We start from the raw sequence: 20,129 nt of genomic DNA on the forward strand, positions 1-20,129 counted from the left end.
ATGGAATAATGGAAGTAAATTTTTTTGACGGTGTTATTAGCACACTAATTTTCCTGCGTTTTTTGAATTAGTTTTTACGATATGTTATCTAATTCAAATTGGTTTTAAATTTCTATATATTATGAGATTGATGATTGTGAATCTGTGATTTTTTTCCTATGAAAATACGTATATTTGATGATAAATAATAACCAAAGTCTCATGAGAGCAATCCAAAAATTAAAACAGCACCCAAAAAGAACAGAGCCTGAGACTCATTCACGTCTTCCCACCACAAAACATAGACATCACCCCACCAACATAATCCCCTTTCCTCATATCAATACCTTTAGCAAGTTAGTCGTTCTTCTGCAAACAAACCCCTCAGCCAAGCAACCTCTCCCCTTGCAACATACGACTGCAACCTCATATCCATGGTGACACTTCTTGCGATCAAAAAGGTGATCATATTCGATTTCCTTGATACCACCTCCAATTCCCACTCATGCATATTACTCAGCGCAGTTTTTATCTCCATAGCATACGCACGATAAAATGGCCACGCCCTCGGTCTTTTCACCGCACCCACCAAATCTGCATCTTCAGTTTCAAAAATTACTTTATTCAGCCTGTGAGATGCCATGCTCTCAATGGCCCAAATCAAAGCAAGGTGCCTTGCTTCCGCTAGGACGTAACACCAGAGAAAACCCTCCTACTGTGCAGCAACACCTCTCCTATATTTATTCCTCACAGTGGATATGTATTCATTAACTTTTATTTTCTAACCATGATTTGTCTCAGGATCTACATTTTTATGACAAACATATTACTGTATTAATGGTTACTAAAAGATAAATATTTGAGCAATAAACATAATATACCTCTAGAATATCCAGAACCAAAGTTTATATGTTTATGTTTTCTCCAGTTTTTCTTTACCATATACTCTTTATGCTCTGTCTCTTGTCACCTGAGCAGGAATATATATTTTCGTCGACCTTTAGCGAGTGAAAATATTGACAATAGATAGTGCGAATACATAACATATTTACCTTAGCGACATTACCTGTTCCACTAACAACAGGATATAGACCATCAGGTTTCTTTGAAACCACAAACTTGATTGAGGCAAACCTATGACAATTTTATTATGTACTTCTCAGAATTATAAATTTCACATATCTAAATATTTGTTTCCATCAAAATGGTAAGCAATCACCTCCGTTCCAGGCCGATACAGGCCGATCTCCGTTCGAATGACGCCCTTAGCCAATCATCCGCTCTCTAACAATCTGCCACCGGACGGGACTTTTCGGTGATCGCCAATTCCGCAGTGGAGGAGATCGTCGCATCTCCGGCGTCAGCCGTTTGCAAGAAGCTAGCCTTCGACCTCATCAGATCCACACGCCTCACTCCGGATCTCTGGGACACGGTTTGCTCCGGCGTCAAAACCAATCTCAATTTCTCTGACTCCGACGTAACCGCCGCCGCCATCTCCATCCACGCCGCTTTCCCCTCCTTCTCGAGTTAGCCATAACAAACCAATAGAGGGTTTATTCCATCGGAACAGATTCATGTCGTTTGGGTTATGATAAGCACATGAATTTTATGAGACTTAGATGTGGAGGCGAAGGAGAATCGGAAGTGGTGTAATGGGAGGAAGACGAAACGGAGAGGTCCGTATGTTGTGTGAATGAACGAATGACGTGGCAAAAAGAACCCATCCCATTGGATGATTTTCCATGCTGAGGTGGATAGGCTCAATGGAGCTCATATATCCCTTTTAATATAGTATAGATTAAAAAATTTATTAAAATGCATTTATGTTCCATTAATGTCATTTATTTAACTAATAGTATTTTAGATAAATACATTTATTTATAAGATTAATGCATGTTATAATTAATATTGAGATATCCGTAAGTATTCGTAAATTTATAAGATTATTTGTATTAATCAAAACTTTTGAGATATCCGTAAGTATTCGTAAATATCCGCAAATATCTATTTATTTTCCGGATATCCGTTTTTCCGAATATCCGTATTTAATCGAAAAATTAAATATCCGTGACATACGAATCAAATCACAAATACCTTCAAAAAACCTGGATATCCGATCCGTGCCCATGCCTATATATACAGCAAGGGAAGAGAGACAAGAGGAATCTATTGGTGCTTAAAATATTCAAATCATTAATAAAATGTTTGTGTAATGTGTCTTTTACCTGGTTACAAAAGGCATCTCATGTAATATAAAAGTAATGGATCAAGATCTCCTTATTATCTGCTGTCTCTCTCTAACCATCCTCACAGCTCAGTTCTCCATTAAAATCATGTTCCTTATTGCATATTTGCACGAGTGACAATAAGACATGTCGATGATGTGTCCGAACCAAAACGGTTGTTTATGGAGTACAACAATGAGCTGTAAGGATTGTTGGAAAATAATAATAACTCTCATAATTACATGTACACAAGTACAAACCTCCGTATTGCAAACCTCGGATCTTGTCTCACTAAATTATGTGACAAACTTCGACACATCCATTTCTTGCGACACTTAGGTATTCATGTTCTTGATTTTTATGGATGGAGATAATGTAGATCATAGACAAGAGGGTCGCTAAAATTGTAGTTGTCTATGTTCTAGTTTAATGCATAATACATATACACTTAACCTTTGTTAGAGAGTAAGCAAATCAGTTTCTATGCAACCTCCATTGCAAAACATTAAATCTTCACACAAAGTAGAAACTAGACTAAAAGACAAGAATTTAATTTCTCCATTTTCACAAAAGCTATCTTTGTTAGAGAGTAAGCAAAACTATTTTTTAAGTTTCTTATATCAGAATTTACACATTAATGCCTCAGTTAATAAAAGAAAAATGATTGTTGACTACATGAAGTATTGACCATCACATGGCTAACCATGCAAACTAAACAAATTGAAGTATATATTATGTATGGAAACATCCATCAACTTTATGATGTTATGTAGTGAACATCACGAGTTTAATTTCATTCATCCAAAAAAATAATAAGTATGTTAAAGACCGTTTAAATCTCTCGTTTCATCAATTAAAATGTGACATAACTAACAGTAATTTTACCTAAATTAGATTTTGACTCGTGTTTTAGAAGCGTAGAAATTTAATTTACAATATCTAATTTACAAAATCAATATGTTTTATAAATTTTGATAAGTAGTGTTTTAACATTTTTATTTTAGTTTATTTTAAAGCAATATAATTATATTATTTTTATTACATATAAAAGTTATATAAGATATTATTTAATTTAGTTTTTAATTCTTTTAATCTGTTTTGGTATGAAGTTTTAATAAAATTTCTGTAATTCGTTTGATTAATTTTGTGATATATACTTATTAGACAAAGAAAATTAATATAAAACTTCTTTGATGTCAATTTATTGACTAAAAATTTATTTGTTTGATATGAAATTATTAAGTTAATGAATTATTTTATATATTTTTCATTAAAGAAAATTAAATTCATTTAAACTTAGTAAAATTTCCATATTAGATTCTTATTCTTTGATTATTTTTGCCTAAAAAGTATATATTTATAATTATATACGCAAAATTATGTTTGGCTTAAGTTGACATCACATAAGTTTTATACAAATAAAATGTTAGAGTTAATAAATTGACAGCAAATAAGTTTTATAATTAAAAATTATCAAAGAAGTATATATCACATAATTAATCAAACGAATTACAAATTTTTTATTAAAAGTTCATAACTAAACATATTAAAATAATTAAAAAAAACAGATTAAGAAAAATAAAAATAATTCAATTATATAGTTTTAAAATACACTAAAATAAAAATGTTAAAATACTAAAATTAAATCGTTAAAATACTAAAATAAAAATGTTAAAACACTAATTTTACGCTTTTAAAATGTGGGTCAAAATCTAATTTTAGTTAAATTATAGTCGGGTCGGTCGTATTTTAATTGTTGAAACAAGATATTTAAATGATCTCTAATATCCATATCAGTTTTCGGATGAATGAAATTAAACTCGTGATGTTAACTACATAACATTGTAAAGTTGAAAGATATTGTCCTGCACATATACTTCGTGTGTTAAATTATAGTCGGGTCGGTCATATTTTAACTATTGAAACAAGGTATTTAAACGATCTCTAATATCCATATCAGTTTTCAGATGAATGAAACTAAACTCGTGATGTTAACTACATAACATGGTAAAATTGAAGGATATTGTCATGCATAACATATACTTTGTGTGGGTATACAATAGTTTAGTTTGCATGGTTAGCCATGTGATGGCCAATATTGTAGTCAACAATCAGTTTTCCTTAATAAAATTAATAAAAAGCATGATTTGTGTTAAAAAAATGCCTCAATTAATAAAAAACGAAAGTATAAAAATCTGAAAAATCAAGATTCTTTCTCCTGGTGCTGTCTCTTTGCTTCAAGAAGAGTTGCTTCTTTCAAAGTATCAGCAGAGTCAGTGATCATGTTTAATTGGGATAGTGCCACAGACTGCAAATAGAAGGCAGTTGGCCAATCAGGGAATAGTTGTTGAGCAACCATCCCATCTTTAAGTGCTCGATCTGGTTGATTGCAGAATAAATAGCATAGACAACGCCTAGCATAAACACTTGGGTACACCATTCTTCTAGATTCAATTAACTGTGGACAGCAAACAGAAACAGATTTAGAAATACATTTCTTACTAATATACAAAGGAAGAGGCAATATGGTTGATACTATTAGCTACCTGGGAATAACAGTCAATGGCAGTTTCGAAGTCTTGCTCTAGGAAGGCTTGATCACCGTGCTTTCGAACTTCTTGAATATCTTTTACCTCTTCTAACCATTCTTCGAAAGAGAACTTAGCTCATGAACAAAACCAAGAAATAGAATAGTAAGACTCTTTGATGCCAGCAGAATCTTGTTTTAAGTTGGTGAGTTTGGTTACCTCGACGAGTTCCTTGTCATCTTCTGCCATCACCAAGATTTTATGAATAGCTTTGAGGTCCATTTTCAAACAGGCATCTCCTAGTGTCGAAAGTTGATTCAAAGATACATCTTGACGCTTTGCCATTTCAAGCATTCCATAAGATAAGGCCTGCAAGCAATAAGACTGTTTTAGATTAAAAAAAATCAAGAATGCAACTACTATCACAATAATACCCTTACGTTTGTTTTAGTGTGCAATGTTTCAAGAGTTGTAACAAGGTCTTTTGTATTTAGGCTCTCTATATCCTCGTACTGCAAACATTGAGAAGCGAGTTTGAAAATTATGGTGGCTTCTTCGGCAGAGAACTTTCCTTTCAAGTTTGGATCAATCAGCTCAACAACACTCTTGCCATGTATCATTTCAGGAGCCTAGAATCAGAAAATAATAACCAGTTAATGTTAAATACTATTTATAGTCTTGTACATGGATCACGTCTAATGAAAAGTTCACAAAAATAAGACAAAATGGCATGCTTCCACATATCGGCCTACTTGAGTAGCAAGTACGCGAGAGAGGACTTGAACAGAATCACTTACATGGCTTGGAGGAATCTGCTTTCCACTTAGCAAATTCATAAGGAGAGTACCAAATCCAAATATCAAACTTTCAGAGTTCACACTTCCTACAAGGACAACTTACCATCATATTCTGATAAAAACAAGTAACAACAAACTGAATAGAAAGTACAAATTGTTACCGGTTGCTCTTTGATCATCTTTGAACTCCTTCATCAACCCAAAACAGGATAGACAAGCATCACCATCCTTCCGTATCCATTAAAAAAAAAATTCTTTAGCCAACAAGAAGGCTTAGTCATGAAAATGTTATTGGGAAGAACTATTATATATACCTCATTAAACAGAACCGAGTAAGCATTTAAATTATTGTAAGATGTAAAGCCTCCACCACTACAGAAATCCAATGCTTGAGCTACGCAAAACGCTACTCTCAGCCGCATTTCCCACTCCATGGTTTGATTTTTCCCTGTAATTCGCAATAGAAAAAAGTTCAGACCAGAAAATGTTAACAAGTTCCGATTCAACCAATTGTAAAAACATAGAATGATAAATGTTAGTTCCATGTGCTCTAGTCACAGCATTTATCTGTCTTTAGAACCATCTAAATCATAATTATGTCACATAAACCACCAATGTTATACGTGCGAGTAAAAGAAGAAATGAAGATATTGACTCATACGATGGAACAAACGCTTAGCAAGAGTATCATTTGGCATGAAGGCTGCCACAAGAAGCCTTTCATTTCCATCACAGCAATATCCAATCAAATTTACTACACTGTTGTGCCTTAACTTCCCAACTCTATGTGCCTCCTCCTGAAAATGACAAAGGAATAACCAGAATCAAACCCGCTAAAACCAATCAATAACCGTCTCAACATTAAAAAGCTTTTCACACAAAGAAAGTGTACCACAAATTGGTTAGAATCAGACCAAGCCATATTCATAAATTTCTTAACAGCAATGAAGCCACCGTTATGCAAACGCCCCTTGTAGACGGTATCAGAGGTTTCCCCTCCGTTCTCTGAAACAATATTTTTCAAATAAAAATTTTCGGTGGCCTTGTTTAGATCGGAGAAGGAAAACTTTGTTATTTGTGAATCACTTCCTCCATGGTTTTGATGAACATTCTGTGGAGGAGGATCTTCCATGGAAGGCGATGAGTTGCAACAGCCCATGATTTTTCAGCGGGCAAAACAAGAGTTTTAAAAGTATTCCTTTTTTATTGATGCACTGTAAAAATGGGTTTGACTCTGAGGCTTGGTGTCTCTTTGGATTTTTTTTTTTTATCTAATGGTGTTTGTTGAGGCTTATAGTGTCTCTTTGTTACCAATACATTTCAAGGGCTTATTAACATATTTTGTCTTTTTTTTGATCATTTGAAAGATATTCGTACAGCCAAAATTGTGTTAGCATTTTCGTAAATATACAATGATATTACGGTGAATTTTGTTTTAATAGGTTGATTTTATCCCACTTGAATTTGTTTTCAAAGTTTGTCTGATGTTTTTTTTTTTGTTAAAAAAGGTTACCCTTTTGCAGTTTGGCTATTTACTTATACTCTTTAATTTCTTAGATATCCTATAAAAGTATTCCTTGTTTATTGATTTATGAGAATACTGTAAGAAATTGGATTTTTATTTTATTTGGTTGTTCTTTGAGTCTGAGGCTTGGTGTCTCTTTGTTGAGGCTTAGGGTGTCTTTATTACCATGACAACGGTTTGATTTTATTGCAAAAACAAACAATGTCATTTTAGTGCCAAAATAGAAGACGTGCTATCTTATTTTCACCATATGCCTTCTAGTTCTTTTTCACCTTTTAATTTTTTCTTTGTTAAAAATATATTTTTGGAACACGTTATCTTTTTTTTTGTTGTTGTAAATCTGCGATGCATTTTGTTGTGAATATTTTTTTAAATAGTTTGATATTTTATATCAAAATACGTGTTATGTTACAACAAAAAGAATTTAACGAGTGAAAACTTTGAAAAGATGTTGCGGTTATTTTTCAAAACTTAGATTTATTTTGTAAAATAAAGAAATATAAATTTTGGTTTAACAGTTTTTTTATAAACTAAACGATTTTAAACAATAAGAATAAACACAAAATATGCAAAAAAAAAAATCAAACAATAAATGAGAATACAGCATGTGTTAAGTGCCTCCATCATAATCATTTGTACTTGTTGAATACTTTCAACACTAATTAATTCACCTCATTTAACATCTAGATTCAATACTTCCACTGCGCTAATTCAACCGTTGGATTTGTATTCAACACCTCCGTCATAAATAGTCTTATGAAGTTATGAGTCAACTTTGACCTACTTTGGATCGAAAAGCATTAGATAGTTTCCATATGGATACTCCGCATGGTGGTGAATTATACATACTAATTATAAATTAATTTAAGACTTAAAATAAATATCAATTAATTATTATATTATATTATATTTATTTTATAAATATTTACGTCCGTGCATGAAATCTATTACAATAAAGTTAAATTTTGTCACTTCTCCTTAAGTCACCTCAGCATACCATATTCTAAAATTGGACACGTGTCTCCTCTTCGTATATGTATATGAGCTAGAATACTTTGGATTAAGTTTTCCATAATGCTTAAACCCCCCCCCCCCACATACACAAATATATTTTTAGATACTTTGAGCTAGATACCCTCAATGGAGGTGCTCTAAAAACCTTCCAAATTGTGTTTTCATTTGGTTATCGAGTTTTATGTAAAGCTTTGTTAACGAGCTTCACCCAGCTAATATCATTGAATCGAGGCCCACAAGCATATATTCTTGACGATACGAATCCTATCTACTTTGATATATGTATCGTAACCTCCGTCAGATCGTCTTCCCCTCCATTCATCTGACAAAGTAACTCACATACATCAATGGTGAGCAATCAATTTCATCCCACATTCTCACAACCCGAAGGGAGTATCTATAGATGTCCCCTAAAATATTTCCACTTTTCCAATTTTAAGTAGGACGTTGCAAGGAGACAGTCGTAACATGTATTCTTCGATATTGAACGTTTAGAAAGCATGTGAGCTTCTGGGTGTGGACCTGGTTTTTGTTGACGAAAAGGTAAAAATCATCTTCCAACTTCCTTCCATTAGTTAAATTTACATATTCGATTCATCTTGCTAAAAATAAGGCACCTAACTATCACCTTGGTCTTTTCAGTCGACGTTGATCAAAGGGTCTATTGGGTTTCATAGACTGAACCCTTAGTTTCAAGCAACTGCTGACATATGAGTTAAGCTTATTCCATGTCACCAGAAGCAACAGCCACTTCAAGCTCACCAACTCACCTGTTGCCATACACATCAACGACCAGAACACGATTGTTGATATGACGGATACGACTGCTCTTATCCCGACAGAGAAGTATAGATTTCGGAAATATAAACAGCTTATGGTTTTGGCTAATACGAACATCGATTTTTCGGGTTAGTTTACGAACTCACTATTCTCCTATTCTCTTAACAATGTTTGGCTGTAACTTCCCGCAACCGTATTCACTGTTTGTTATCATCGTTCCATGCAGACGTTTTTGGTGATGCTTGTGGCATCAAGAGATTCAAGGCCACATACAGTGACAAAAGTAAGGAAAATCAGCGTGTTATGTTATAATCCGTGTTGACATGTGCACAAGCGAACTTATTGTTTTGAAGTGAATAGTTACTTCTGTTTGGGTTAGCTAATGCCGTGATCTTCATGCAAAACCTCAACTTATTCTACAGGTAGACAGCCGTATGCGTTAGTGTGTTTGATATGGTTGCAAATAAGCTTCATCATAAGTTCGAGACATTGTGCGTGGAGCCTAAAGTCATTGTTTCTACGGACATAAACCCAAAATTTGTTGGAGGTGAGCTTTGTTTGTTTTCAATGCTGGTTTCAATACTGGTTTAGTACACCTTCATCATACCAGTTCTCAATATTAGTTAAGAGATGTCAGAAAAAAGAAATTATCTCCGTTTGAAACTGAACCTTTGACAATGCTTTTGCTTTGATTACTTCTTGCAAGAGAAGTTACACTGAAACAATATTTGATTACATCTCACCACCTATTTTTGGTTCTCCTATGTCATCATATTTAATACCAAAAACCGTAACAAATAAAACAGAGCAGCAATATTAATAGCCATAGTTGCTGCGCATTAAGACATATATGATACCATTGTAGAGTCAAGTTTTTGATGTGGAAAACTTAAGCTAGCAACTCTTTGATCCACCAGTTCGCCTAGGTTTTGTGATAGTTAAGCAGAGAGAAGCAATCTTTCTATGGTGGATTTCATGTTTTACCATTGTCTCATCGAGTCTTCTATTGTATCCATCCGGCCCCTGCTGAGGAATCTGTTGACATTGAGCCAAATCTAACTTGCATCTCTAATATAAATAAATCAGCTACCTAACAAAAACATGCAGTAATCATGTCTCGTTTTCTTTCCTTTGTGTGGTTCTAATATTTATATTATCATGCGATCTTTTTGAAGGTATTGAGTTGATTGATACAGTGGTATGTTCTCTGTTTCTGTTAGTAATATATACTATCTCCTAGAACTAATTTACTTTGGTCCATTGTTACACACCAATTGATGTGACAAACAGGGCCATAGCGTTGTTGGAAAAGAATGCGGGAGAGAAGTAAGAAAGCCACATTGCAGCTGGTGGACGTAGAGTGCAATTACCTTACTTTTGATTTCTTTATAAAGCTTCTCCAGCTCTGAGAATGCCAATTGTTTTCCTCAGTTCTGGTCAGTGGTTATTTAGTTTTTGTGAGATGATCTACCCGGGAAGACATCATGCTGTATCATTTTATTACAACAAGTCAACAACACAAAGTTTAATCTGCTGCCTCTTTGTTTGTATTCGCTTTTGACTATTAACCTTTTTGCATGTGCTCTGGCATATCAACGATATTTTTAAGTTATGTAGAGATCTTTGCTCTTTTCGGTTATTAAATTATTTTATTAGTTGCCAAACACCCCTTCTTCTTTTTTATTCGAACTGAAATTGACTATAAAGATAATCTACTCAGTCTCTAGTGGAAGCCATTTATAAACATCAAAACGTTTAGTTATAAATAAAACAGTAACAACTCAAAAATGGCTTTGGATAAGTGTTTGATAAACACCAATTACATATACTAATTAAGAAGATAAAATAAGAAACCTATTAAATATCAAATTGAGGGAATGCTTTGACGAATCTAATTTAAAAAAACATATGTATTTTTCGAAATCATGAAAGCTTAGAGTGCTACTGCCTTCCCTATATCACTATGAAGACATTTCTCTATCCAAGATCATGTTTTGAGATGGACGCATATTCGAAAGTTAAATGATCATTATGGGTGAAACCATAATCTATTCACAATATGATAGCCTACAATGAGAAAGCTACAAATATTTTTTTTATTGGTCAAAAACATGATATGACAAAGGAAAATATTTCCAATTATCATATATATAATTTTTTTTTAGCATTCGCGAATAATCCTCTTGTTTAGTATAAAACAGAATAAAAAAAATACAGTCAGTTTAATTTAAATTTATCTCTGAATAATAGGTCCACAAAATTTCAAAGATTCCAAATTGTTTGGCCATCAGTAAATCTATTTAAAACTGTATGTATACCAAAATAAAAATAGGCTGCTTAAATATGTATATAACTAGGCTGCAAGTGTTAAGCTAAGCCTAAGAGCATGATTATTGGGGGTTATTAAGATGGGATTCTTACCAGAATATAAGAGCCCGTCTCTTAAATTTTAACTAAAAATGCTAAGAACCCGTCTCTCGTCGGGAACCCATAAACTTTGCCCTCTCCGGTGGAATGGATGCCATCTCAATCCGATCGGACTCTCAAGCTCTCATCACCATCATCAACCGACAAGAAATGAAATTAGAGATATTTGGCATTCTACGGGATATCTACCTTCTTATTCATGCATTTAAGACTGTCCAAATTTAATTGTCTCATCGATATTTTCTTTTTTTTTTTTTTGATAAGTATGTGAATTTTCATTAACTTGTTAATGACACAAGGAGATTACAGGTTTTGAAGAACTCAAATCCTAGAAATCTAATAGGCTAATTAAAGCACAAATGCTAAAGAAAGCCACAAAAAAAGGTAAAAAAGACTCTCTAGAGCAACAAAAGGTTTAATCTTGATCTCTAGAGAACAGACTAAAGCTTGGCAATTGAACTTTTCAGAACAACCATTCGGTTTCAGTAGATCACTTCTTGGCCTTGATACCGGAACCTGTAACAAGAGAGGAGATCAATAGAGTTCGCAACCGGAGAACAGTCGGAGGCACCGCAGACCGTCCCAAAGGCGACTGCGACAGGAGAACAGGCGAAGCATGGTTGACCAAGCCGTGGTCCGGCCATCACATCCATTACAGTCCACTCCAGACGAAGCTCACTCAGGAAAGGTGACTAATCGAGCCCTGAGAATCCAAACCGACACAAAGAGGCCAGTAGCTGAAGCACCGGTGAAATACTGGCAGACGGAAGCGGAGGAATAAATGGCTGAACTCCGGTCCCGTCGAGCGAGCAGAGCACAAACGAATCTGGCGGCTGAGCATCGAAGAGGGCAGGACACGACAGTCAGCTTTCTTCTGAAACTAAGTAAACAGAGGAGAATGACTCCCATCAACAGGCAGAGAATGAGAGAGGCTCGACGCAAGGCAGTGACAAAACAGAGAACGGCAAACCCTGAGCTATCTCGACCACCAGACAAGCCGAACCCTTCAAAAATGCCATGGTGGCTGTTGCGAAATAAGAACACAGGAGAAGTCCCCAGCGATGCCCTCAACATCGCCTTTCGTCTCAGACCCGAAGGTCAAAACGGGGAAGTTCTAGCTAAGCAACCAAAGACGGAGACAAAGGGAGACAGAGGAGACGGATCTAACCGGAAAGGCAGAGGCAACGACACCCTGCAGCACCGGCGAGCCTCCAAGAAAGATCTGACCCAGATCTAATCGAAGTCCAAACCCTAGATCTACCTTCAAATCGGAGCCTCCTGCTGCGCTACTAACATCCACCACCTCGCCATCACTCCGGGGAGGACGAGTACGCACCCATCGACCTTTTTGGTTCGTCAGATCCGGCCGCAATCCAAACGAAGAACTAGAGGTGAAAAGCAAGGAGGAGGTGGGTGGATCGGGGCACAACAGGGATGAGGATGGACGAATGGAGCGATCTGGGGTGGCGACCGACGGTTCTAGACCACCGACGGTCACCGGAGACAAGATCAGAGAAGCGGCGCCGAGAAAAAGAAAGGGTTGGGGTGGAGAGGGGCTTGAGAGCGTTTTCTCTCACCTCTCTCTCTTGAAAAAGAAAGGGTTCTTTTTTAGTACCAATGTTGAGAGTTTCCTCATCGATATTTTCTTTTGCATTATATCGTGACAATAATTTATTTCATGACCTATGTTTTATGTCACGATACTCCACTTATCAGAACGGTAATGTGTAATTCTATATTTAACAACAACGATCATGTTGGGGGAAGATCATGGCTTTGAATGTAAGTAATAAGCTTCTTAATGTCTAAGAAAAGATGATAAGAGTTTGTTAATATGTAATATTATATTAGATGAACCGTTTTCTGAATAAAATTAATCACATCCTAAAACACCATTATTAATCTTAAGCTTTTACACTAAAAACATAAACATCGTCACCATCATCATTATCACCACCATCAACAACACGAGCATACTTGCCCCAGAAACTATGATCCTTCCACACTCTGGCCATCTCCTCAATAGGAACTCCTTTCGTCTCTGGCAACAAGAAGTGAATGAAAATCGTCATGATCAAGACCAAGACGGCGAAGAAGTAGAAAAGACCAAACTTCATGTGGCAAAGCATCGTCACGAAGAACTGTCCAATGAGGAAAGTGAAGAACATGTTCACGGACACGTTCAACGATTGTCCTGCCGATCTTATTTCCAATGGACATATCTCACTCGGCACTAACCATCCCAATGGTCCCCACGACCATGCAAAACCCGCCACGTAGAGACATATCAACGCCAAGAGTATCTGTGTATCGACTGGCGATAATGACCCTTCCCCGTTTACTCCGAATTTCCAACCAATTATCGAACCAACTGCGACCTGAAACCAAAGCAAAACAAGTCTGTCAAGTTTCATGGACTTCAAACTAAATCTCCTATATATTATTCATATTACATCGAAACTGTTTATAATATCAATGCTTCGATGCGGCGTCTAGGCGTATGCCTAATCATCAATTGACTTAAACAAAATGATTTTTCACCTTTCTAAGAAAATGGTCTAGGCGTTTAAAAAATTGGTTTAGGTGTCCATCTAATCAATAATCTCATATAAATCATTTTGTTGAACGTTGGTTTATATTCTTATACACACTATTTAAAGATTAAGGTTTCATGACCTGTTACCTGAGTCACAATCATCTGGATACCACCAGCAAGAAACAGACCTCGGCGTCCGAATTTGTCGACAGAGTAGATGGAGACGAGGGTGGAAACAACATTGACAAGACCGGTAATCACCGCGGAGATAAGAGAGGCGTCCTTCCCAAAACCAATGGTCCTAAACAAGACAGGTGCATAGAACATGATGACATTGATCCCGGTCAGCTGCTGGAAGAACGGGATGAAGGTGCAGAACACGAGCTGCGGTCGATACTTAGTTTGCGCTATATTCGTCCACGGATGCTGAACACTCTTGGCAGACTCACACGCCGCGCAAATATCCATAAACTCATGCTCAACCTCCATGGTTCCTCTGATCTTCTGAAGCATCCTCTTAGCCTCTTCTTTGTTCCCACGTTCGAGGATGGAGTTCGGCGTCTCCGGCAAGAAAAACGACCCCACGAGCAAAATAGAGGCCGGAACCGCGGCTAGGCCTAGAGATAATCTCCATCCCACTCCGTTCTTGAGGTTCGGGGTTATGTAGTTGACGATGTTGGCTGCTAAGATCCCCATCGTGATTGCTAACTGGAAAGCCATGTTGAGAGCTCCTCTGATCTTAGCGGGAGCCATCTCAGAGAGGTAGAGAGGAACAGCTTGGTTAACGAATCCGACGCCTACACCGAGAAGCAGCCTCCCGATGATCAGCATCTCGAGGCTGATAGCAAAACCGTTGAGAAGAGCTCCGGAGAGAAACGCGAGGCCTCCTATGGTCATCGAGACCTTACGACCAAAGAGCCTTGTGATGGATGAAGCGAGGAATGATGCGAATAGAGCAGCGAGGTAGAGAGATGAGGTGAAGAGGGTGAGCAGCTCGTTGTCGTATTTGCAGTATTCTGTTTCGCGTCCTGTTTCGTTTTGCATTTGACGTAGCATGTCTGGGAAGAATCTCGTTAGAAACTCCTCCATTGATGTTACTCCTCCTACAAACATATTCACCATGAGAACAATCAACATAATAAAATATATATATATATATATATATGTTTCTTGGTAGGCAAGAAACAAACCTGAGATACCGATATCGTAACCGAAGAGGAGACCGCCCATTGCAGCCACAATGCAGGCAATTACGACAAAAGAGGTCACACGGCCTTCTTCATATTCTTCTCTATGGCCACTATCAGCTACAAAAAATCCTCCTCCCACTCCCATGGACGCGGACGATTAAGCAAACAAAAAAATGCAGCGTTTTAGGGGCTCTAGCTAGATGATTATGGTTGCTCGAGCGATCAAGAAGGCAAGAAGAAGTCAAGTTTTCTCGTCTTTATAATACAAACAAATAGAAGAGAAAAAGAGATTGTTCTTCCGAAAACTCCTTTCTTGCTTCTTGATCGTTCTTGAATTCCTTGGTAAAAGTTGTCTGAATATTTATTCACAATCTTGGATGAGTTTATTAAGACTATTTTGGGATTGTTACCCATTCTGTCTAAATACATAAACATCTATTTTCAGTGAAAATCCTTAATAAACCCATCAGATATTACAAATATACTAATCTGGATCCTTCTTTATGTGCAATCAATAACCTAATTTGAGTTATTCACTCTTTCTTTAGCCTGACAGGTTAATTTGAGTTTAAGCTGGCCATTTAAAAATCGCGTTAGTGTTTGGAATCTCATGGGGGCTTTTCAGCTGGCCAACTGTTCTCAAGACAACATCAAATTTTTAACAGAATCTTTACTGTGAAATATCAGAGAACAACAACTTTTTGCCAATGTTAATAAACATTATTGTATCCAGCGAAACATGATATGTAAACAGTTAACCTCTATTTGGCAAATGTGTGATGATGATGATTGACCAACAAATATTACCAAAAAAAATATAAATGTAATGATGATTTATTATATAAATAAGGTTTCATTGTGCTTCTCAAGTGAATTGTACTTCAAACAAGGTTCCATAACCACACCAAAACAGACACAAAATAAGACATCAACTGGCCAATTAAAATAGGTAATAAGAGATAGAAATGATACTTCATTCATTCATTTGTCTCCTGATAGTAAGAGTAAAAATGGCCGAGGATTAATTATCGTTTTGAAGATTAGGCTGGGCAAGCTGGAGGTGGTAATTAGGATCAATCTCGGAAGGAAGCGTAGCTAGCTGAAGAACACTGTTTGGTGGTTGCTGCTGCTGATGCTCATTATAGTACTGAACCTGCTCTAGAAACTGTTGATATTCCCCTGGTTTGGTCTCTATCCCAGCTTGCTGAAACTCCATCGCCGTACCATGCTCATGAAGCTGCAATATAATATACATATTGTCATTCAATCTTGCAAACAAATTAAACATTCTCTAGCTTATAATAACCAAACTTACCCGACGGTACATATTGCTGTTATCAACTTCTAGCATCCGCCTCTAAAAACATGCATAAAACATGGTATTAATCCCGCTCTATGAAGATCATTTTTAGATGAAATCTGTAGTAATAAAATGAGTGATTCGAGAAGCGACCTTTCTGCTTAGATTCTCCAACTGTTGCTGCAGCAACTCATTCTTCAATATATTAACATTATAGATAGAAAAGAGAGAAATCAGACAAAAACGGTAATGAAATATAGGTTTAAGAGAATATATTGATATGGCCATATATGTTACGTTACCTTACGCTCACGGACTTTAAGGACAGAATGTTCGAGCTGCTGCTCTAGTGCATCGAGCTCGTGTGGAGGAATGGAGGCTAAGTCATGTCCATGGTATGGACGCTGACGGAGCTCAAGCTTACATGTCTCTCTTCTTAGTACTTCAATCTCCTGGTACAGTTCCTCCTATATACACACAAAAACTCCATACTAAATTAGATTCTTGTGAATTTTTTTTTTTAATTTTTGTTGTTTTGAATTGCTAAAGACCAAATGAATAAATGTGCGTATATATATTCTACCTGGCCGTCATTAGGGTCAGGAAGTCGCAATCCGTTAGTCTGCAGGTATCGCTCAATGAGCTGAGGCATCCTGTTCAATAATATTGGTAATTATGAAATGTGATCAAATTTGTATATTCAATCTCACAACGTCAAGACTTCGATAATCAATGGAGGAACACAAAACTCAAATAACGAATCTAACTCTCAAGATTATGATCGATATATAAATTATATATACTTTGACAAACAAAGACAAAATGATTAATATATATTCTGGCAAAAAGAATATCGGTTACAAGAAAACAAAATTAAAAGGTGTTTTCCACTCTTTGTTTTGTGAAAGAAAACTTAAAACTAGTAGCATACATTTCTTCTCACATTGTAGGGCAATATGTGAATAAGTTTGTCGTCTGGTTTAGAAATTGGATCTAAAATTTCTAATTAGCACATATTTATAATTAATTGTACTTGAATCGAATTATTAAACAAGACTTATATATAGGTATGTTTGTATACGTTGTAATTATTACTCAGTATTTTACAAAACACAAACTGAGATCTTTTTATGAGAAAGGTTGTTCAAGAAATGTCAAATCTTTGCAGATCTCTTTGCTCATCAGGTGTAGAAAATATAGAATTTGACCCATCTATACCATTAATGATTATATATATACATGCATGTACGCATATATACAAATAAATACTACAAGAATAAAATATACTCCCTCCGTTTTTTAATATAAGTCGTTTTAGAGGAATTTTTTTGTTCCAAATTATATGTCGTTTTCGATTTTCTATGTAGAATTTACTAATAATTAATGTTGTATGACCAATGGTAATATATCTTCTATTTTTCTATTGGTTCAATTGTGGTTAGGTAAATAATTAATGATGTTTTTGTTTAGAAAATATAAGAAATTAATGGTTTTCTTAATCTACGTGTATAGCTATAAAACGACTTATATTAAAAAACGGAGGGAGTATATAGCATCAGAGAGATTCTTAACTTCTGGACCAAATTAAAATCTTAAAACATTTTCATGGTACCTGCTACTTCAGAAACTAATGATGAAAACTGTCTGTGTTCATCACAAGCACGAGGAGATATCATATCCTCATTTAATTAGATTAAATACGGTTGACCAAACAAAAAAAAAAAGATATCAATACATACACATGTATGAATAGATCTCAGAAACCCTAATTTGAGAGAGAAAAGGAGCTAACTTGGAAGGGTCGGAGCAGTACTCGGTGAGCTTTCCGGTTGCGGAGAAGACGATGAGACCGATGTGAGCATCGCAGAGAACAGAGAGCTCATGAGTCTTCTTGATAAGACCACTTCTTCTTTTGGAGAAGGTCACTTGTCTTGATGTCCGATTCTCTATCCTCTTTATTTCGATCTTCCCTCTTCCCATCTCTCCTCTCTTCCTCTTATTCACTCCTTCCTCTTCCTCCTGATTCAAATGTTTTTATGAGGTCAAAAGTTAGATCAACTAAAAAGAAATCTCTAACTAATTAACTAGAAAACGAACAAAAAAACAACAAAAATATAAAACCCTAGAGTTAATTACAGGATTCATTTCAATGATAGTTTGATTCTTGAATCTTGATGTGTGAACTAGAGAGAAGCGAGAGAATGTGTGTGCGTGGGTTATATAGTGTGAAATATATAGAGATAGAGAGTGAAAGAATGAAGAACAAAAAAGGAGAAGACAGTCTTTTAAAGTACTTTTTGTTGAGTTGTGTTCTTCTAAGGATCTGGAAATGGAGATCAGTAGTATATGAGGTTGGATGACACTAAGAGGAGAGAGGTTAATGGCTTAATGCTGAAGAATATGCTTAATTACTCTTTCTATTTTCTCTATAACTCCGTGTGTTTTTTTTTGGGTTTTATTAAGCTTAAAGATTACAAGATTGCATCAATTATAGCGTGTGGTTTCATCGACCATCTTACCATTTACTATAATTCTATTTTTTTTTGTCAAATCTACAATTCTATAACCACGTAGCGGTGGGCTAGTGGTACCCAGTTGAGTTAAGCGTCGTGCCGTTTGGCTGCGCGTCCCTGGGTTCGACTCGCCCCTAAATCCTATGTGGCCACGGAGTCCTTTACGCCACTTAAAGGTATTAGCGCAGGCTGGCTCCGGGCCAGGGATGACTACGGGTTGCGGACAGCTCCTTGAAAGTGGTTACGGGCTGCGGAACATCCCTGTTAAAAAAAAAAATTCTCTATATGCTAATATTTTCATGTCTTTTTCTTCTCCTCTCTTACATATATATATTTTATAAGTTTTTCTCTATAAATTGGAGAGTGAAAATAATGTTTATATAAGGCTTACCTATTTCAACATCAACAACTTCTTAGGGTTAGTTAATTTACATGTTACTGCTAATATCGTAAAAATAAACTCTATATATATGTGTGTGCTATAATATGGTTTAAATTTCTATATGTGTTTGTGCGCTAATATCGTTAAAAACATTATATATCTCCCTTTTTATTTTATCTGTAAAGTGAATTACTCAAGATATTATACCACACACTTAACTTCAAATTAAGTAAATAAAAAATAAAAAGTTAAATAGTTAGTTGTAATCTCTAATGGCAGTTATGGTAATTTCTTGAGCAGTCCCTTTTCAGTCAAATTTAAACCATTAATTTCTTTGATCTGCCATGCATGACGCAATCGTATAAAGATTCCAAAAAGGAAATTTCATGAAAAAATGTTATAAGGAAATGAAGTTACCACAAAAGGCAAAAGGCAAAAGAGAAAGTAGCCAAATGGGAAAGGACAAAGTGTAACAATATTTGAAAGTGAATTTTTATTATTTTTCATACCCACCTCCTAAGCGCCCTTGATTCTTTCATTTCAATAGTAAAACCAATATATGTGTAGTTAAGCTAGATTATCTGTGTAGTTTATATCATCATCTTCTTCTTTATTCTGTCAATTTGAATCAAATATTCACTAACGAATTCAAACCTGAGATGGCAAAGCACAAGACATGCTACCCAGCTCGTTTCATAAGAAATCATTGTTAATCTTTTTGTATGATTTGAATTTTATAATAATTTGGTTACTAAATGAGAGGAAAACAAGAGAGGAACATGTGTCTTTTAATTAGACATCAACATCACCACACAAAGCACATAAAAAATTGTGGTGGCAAATTATACAGTTTATGAAATGAATCTGAATATTGTGTGTGTGTGTGTTTGGATGGTTTACTATAGCTTTATGACATACTGAAGCTGGAGTGTT

At 35.6% G+C, this 20,129-nt stretch overlaps 3 protein-coding genes and 1 long non-coding RNA gene across 8 annotated transcripts; 1 reads left to right on the forward strand and 3 right to left on the reverse strand.

Moving 5' to 3' along the window:
• Positions 1 to 89: 89 nt before the first annotated feature.
• On the reverse strand, positions 90 to 7,978 carry LOC103860510 (probable inactive receptor-like kinase BSK12). The gene is made up of 10 exons (XM_009138121.3): positions 6,422 to 7,978; positions 6,191 to 6,326; positions 5,844 to 5,977; positions 5,691 to 5,757; positions 5,530 to 5,615; positions 5,173 to 5,361; positions 4,952 to 5,101; positions 4,751 to 4,864; positions 1,199 to 4,662; positions 90 to 1,113 (listed from the first exon to the last, which is right to left on the reverse strand). The coding sequence occupies exons 1-9, from the start codon at positions 6,686 to 6,688 to the stop codon at positions 4,408 to 4,410; spliced, it is 1,398 nt and encodes a 465-aa protein (XP_009136369.1). The 5' UTR covers positions 6,689 to 7,978; the 3' UTR covers positions 90 to 1,113; positions 1,199 to 4,407.
• Positions 7,979 to 8,197: 219 nt separating this feature from the next.
• Positions 8,198 to 12,051, forward strand: LOC103860511. 3 transcript variants are annotated; one of them, XR_631382.3, is made up of 6 exons: positions 8,198 to 8,418; positions 8,512 to 8,611; positions 8,711 to 8,976; positions 9,075 to 9,131; positions 9,271 to 9,395; positions 10,139 to 12,051. It is a non-coding gene; the product is annotated as an uncharacterized LOC103860511 (long non-coding RNA). The 3 variants fall into 3 exon arrangements; XR_631381.3 differs by having other exon boundaries at positions 8,209 to 8,418; positions 8,509 to 8,611; XR_004456010.1 differs by having other exon boundaries at positions 8,202 to 8,611.
• Positions 12,052 to 13,098: 1,047 nt separating this feature from the next.
• On the reverse strand, positions 13,099 to 15,354 carry LOC103860513 (sugar transport protein 11). The gene is made up of 3 exons (XM_009138122.3): positions 15,002 to 15,354; positions 13,959 to 14,914; positions 13,099 to 13,653 (listed from the first exon to the last, which is right to left on the reverse strand). Exons 1-3 carry the CDS (start codon positions 15,144 to 15,146, stop codon positions 13,180 to 13,182), a joined length of 1,575 nt encoding a protein of 524 aa, XP_009136370.1. The 5' UTR covers positions 15,147 to 15,354; the 3' UTR covers positions 13,099 to 13,179.
• Positions 15,355 to 15,817: 463 nt separating this feature from the next.
• Positions 15,818 to 18,758, reverse strand: LOC103860514 (protein TRANSPARENT TESTA 16). Of its 3 annotated transcripts, none has more exons than XM_009138124.2 (7): positions 18,438 to 18,758; positions 18,094 to 18,320; positions 16,885 to 16,954; positions 16,604 to 16,768; positions 16,455 to 16,481; positions 16,317 to 16,358; positions 15,818 to 16,238 (listed from the first exon to the last, which is right to left on the reverse strand). In XM_009138124.2, exons 1-7 carry the CDS (start codon positions 18,444 to 18,446, stop codon positions 16,023 to 16,025), a joined length of 756 nt encoding a protein of 251 aa, XP_009136372.1. In that variant the 5' UTR covers positions 18,447 to 18,758; the 3' UTR covers positions 15,818 to 16,022. The 3 variants fall into 3 exon arrangements, with proteins under 3 accessions (XP_009136372.1, XP_009136373.1, XP_009136371.1); XM_009138125.2 differs by having other exon boundaries at positions 16,455 to 16,496; positions 18,596 to 18,753; XM_009138123.2 differs by having other exon boundaries at positions 16,455 to 16,496; positions 18,438 to 18,751.
• Between the last annotated feature and the right edge of the window lie 1,371 nt (positions 18,759 to 20,129).

This window comes from Brassica rapa, chromosome A03, assembly GCF_000309985.2.
Source record: "Brassica rapa cultivar Chiifu-401-42 chromosome A03, CAAS_Brap_v3.01, whole genome shotgun sequence".
Taxonomy (NCBI): domain Eukaryota; kingdom Viridiplantae; phylum Streptophyta; class Magnoliopsida; order Brassicales; family Brassicaceae; genus Brassica; species Brassica rapa.

Excerpts from the sequence above, each read along its gene's own strand:
- LOC103860510 (XM_009138121.3), bottom strand. The coding sequence starts at position 6,688 with ATGGGCTGTTGCAACTCATCGCCTTCCATGGAAGATCCTCCTCCACAG. Across the intron at positions 5,616-5,690 it reads AGATGATCAAAGAGCAACCG|GAAGTGTGAACTCTGAAAGT; the intron begins GTAACAATTTGT and ends TTGTCCTTGTAG. Across the intron at positions 4,865-4,951 it reads ATGACAAGGAACTCGTCGAG|TTCTCTTTCGAAGAATGGTT; the intron begins GTAACCAAACTC and ends TCATGAGCTAAG.
- LOC103860513 (XM_009138122.3), bottom strand. The coding sequence starts at position 15,146 with ATGGGAGTGGGAGGAGGATTTTTTGTAGCTGATAGTGGCCATAGAGAA. Across the intron at positions 14,915-15,001 it reads TTACGATATCGGTATCTCAG|GAGGAGTAACATCAATGGAG; the intron begins GTTTGTTTCTTG and ends ATATGTTTGTAG. Across the intron at positions 13,654-13,958 it reads TCCAGATGATTGTGACTCAG|GTCGCAGTTGGTTCGATAAT; the intron begins GTAACAGGTCAT and ends CTTTGGTTTCAG.
- LOC103860514 (XM_009138123.2), bottom strand. Across the intron at positions 16,955-18,093 it reads TACTGCTCCGACCCTTCCAA|GATGCCTCAGCTCATTGAGC; the intron begins GTTAGCTCCTTT and ends ATTATTGAACAG. Across the intron at positions 16,239-16,316 it reads ACAGCAATATGTACCGTCGG|CTTCATGAGCATGGTACGGC; the intron begins GTAAGTTTGGTT and ends ATTATATTGCAG.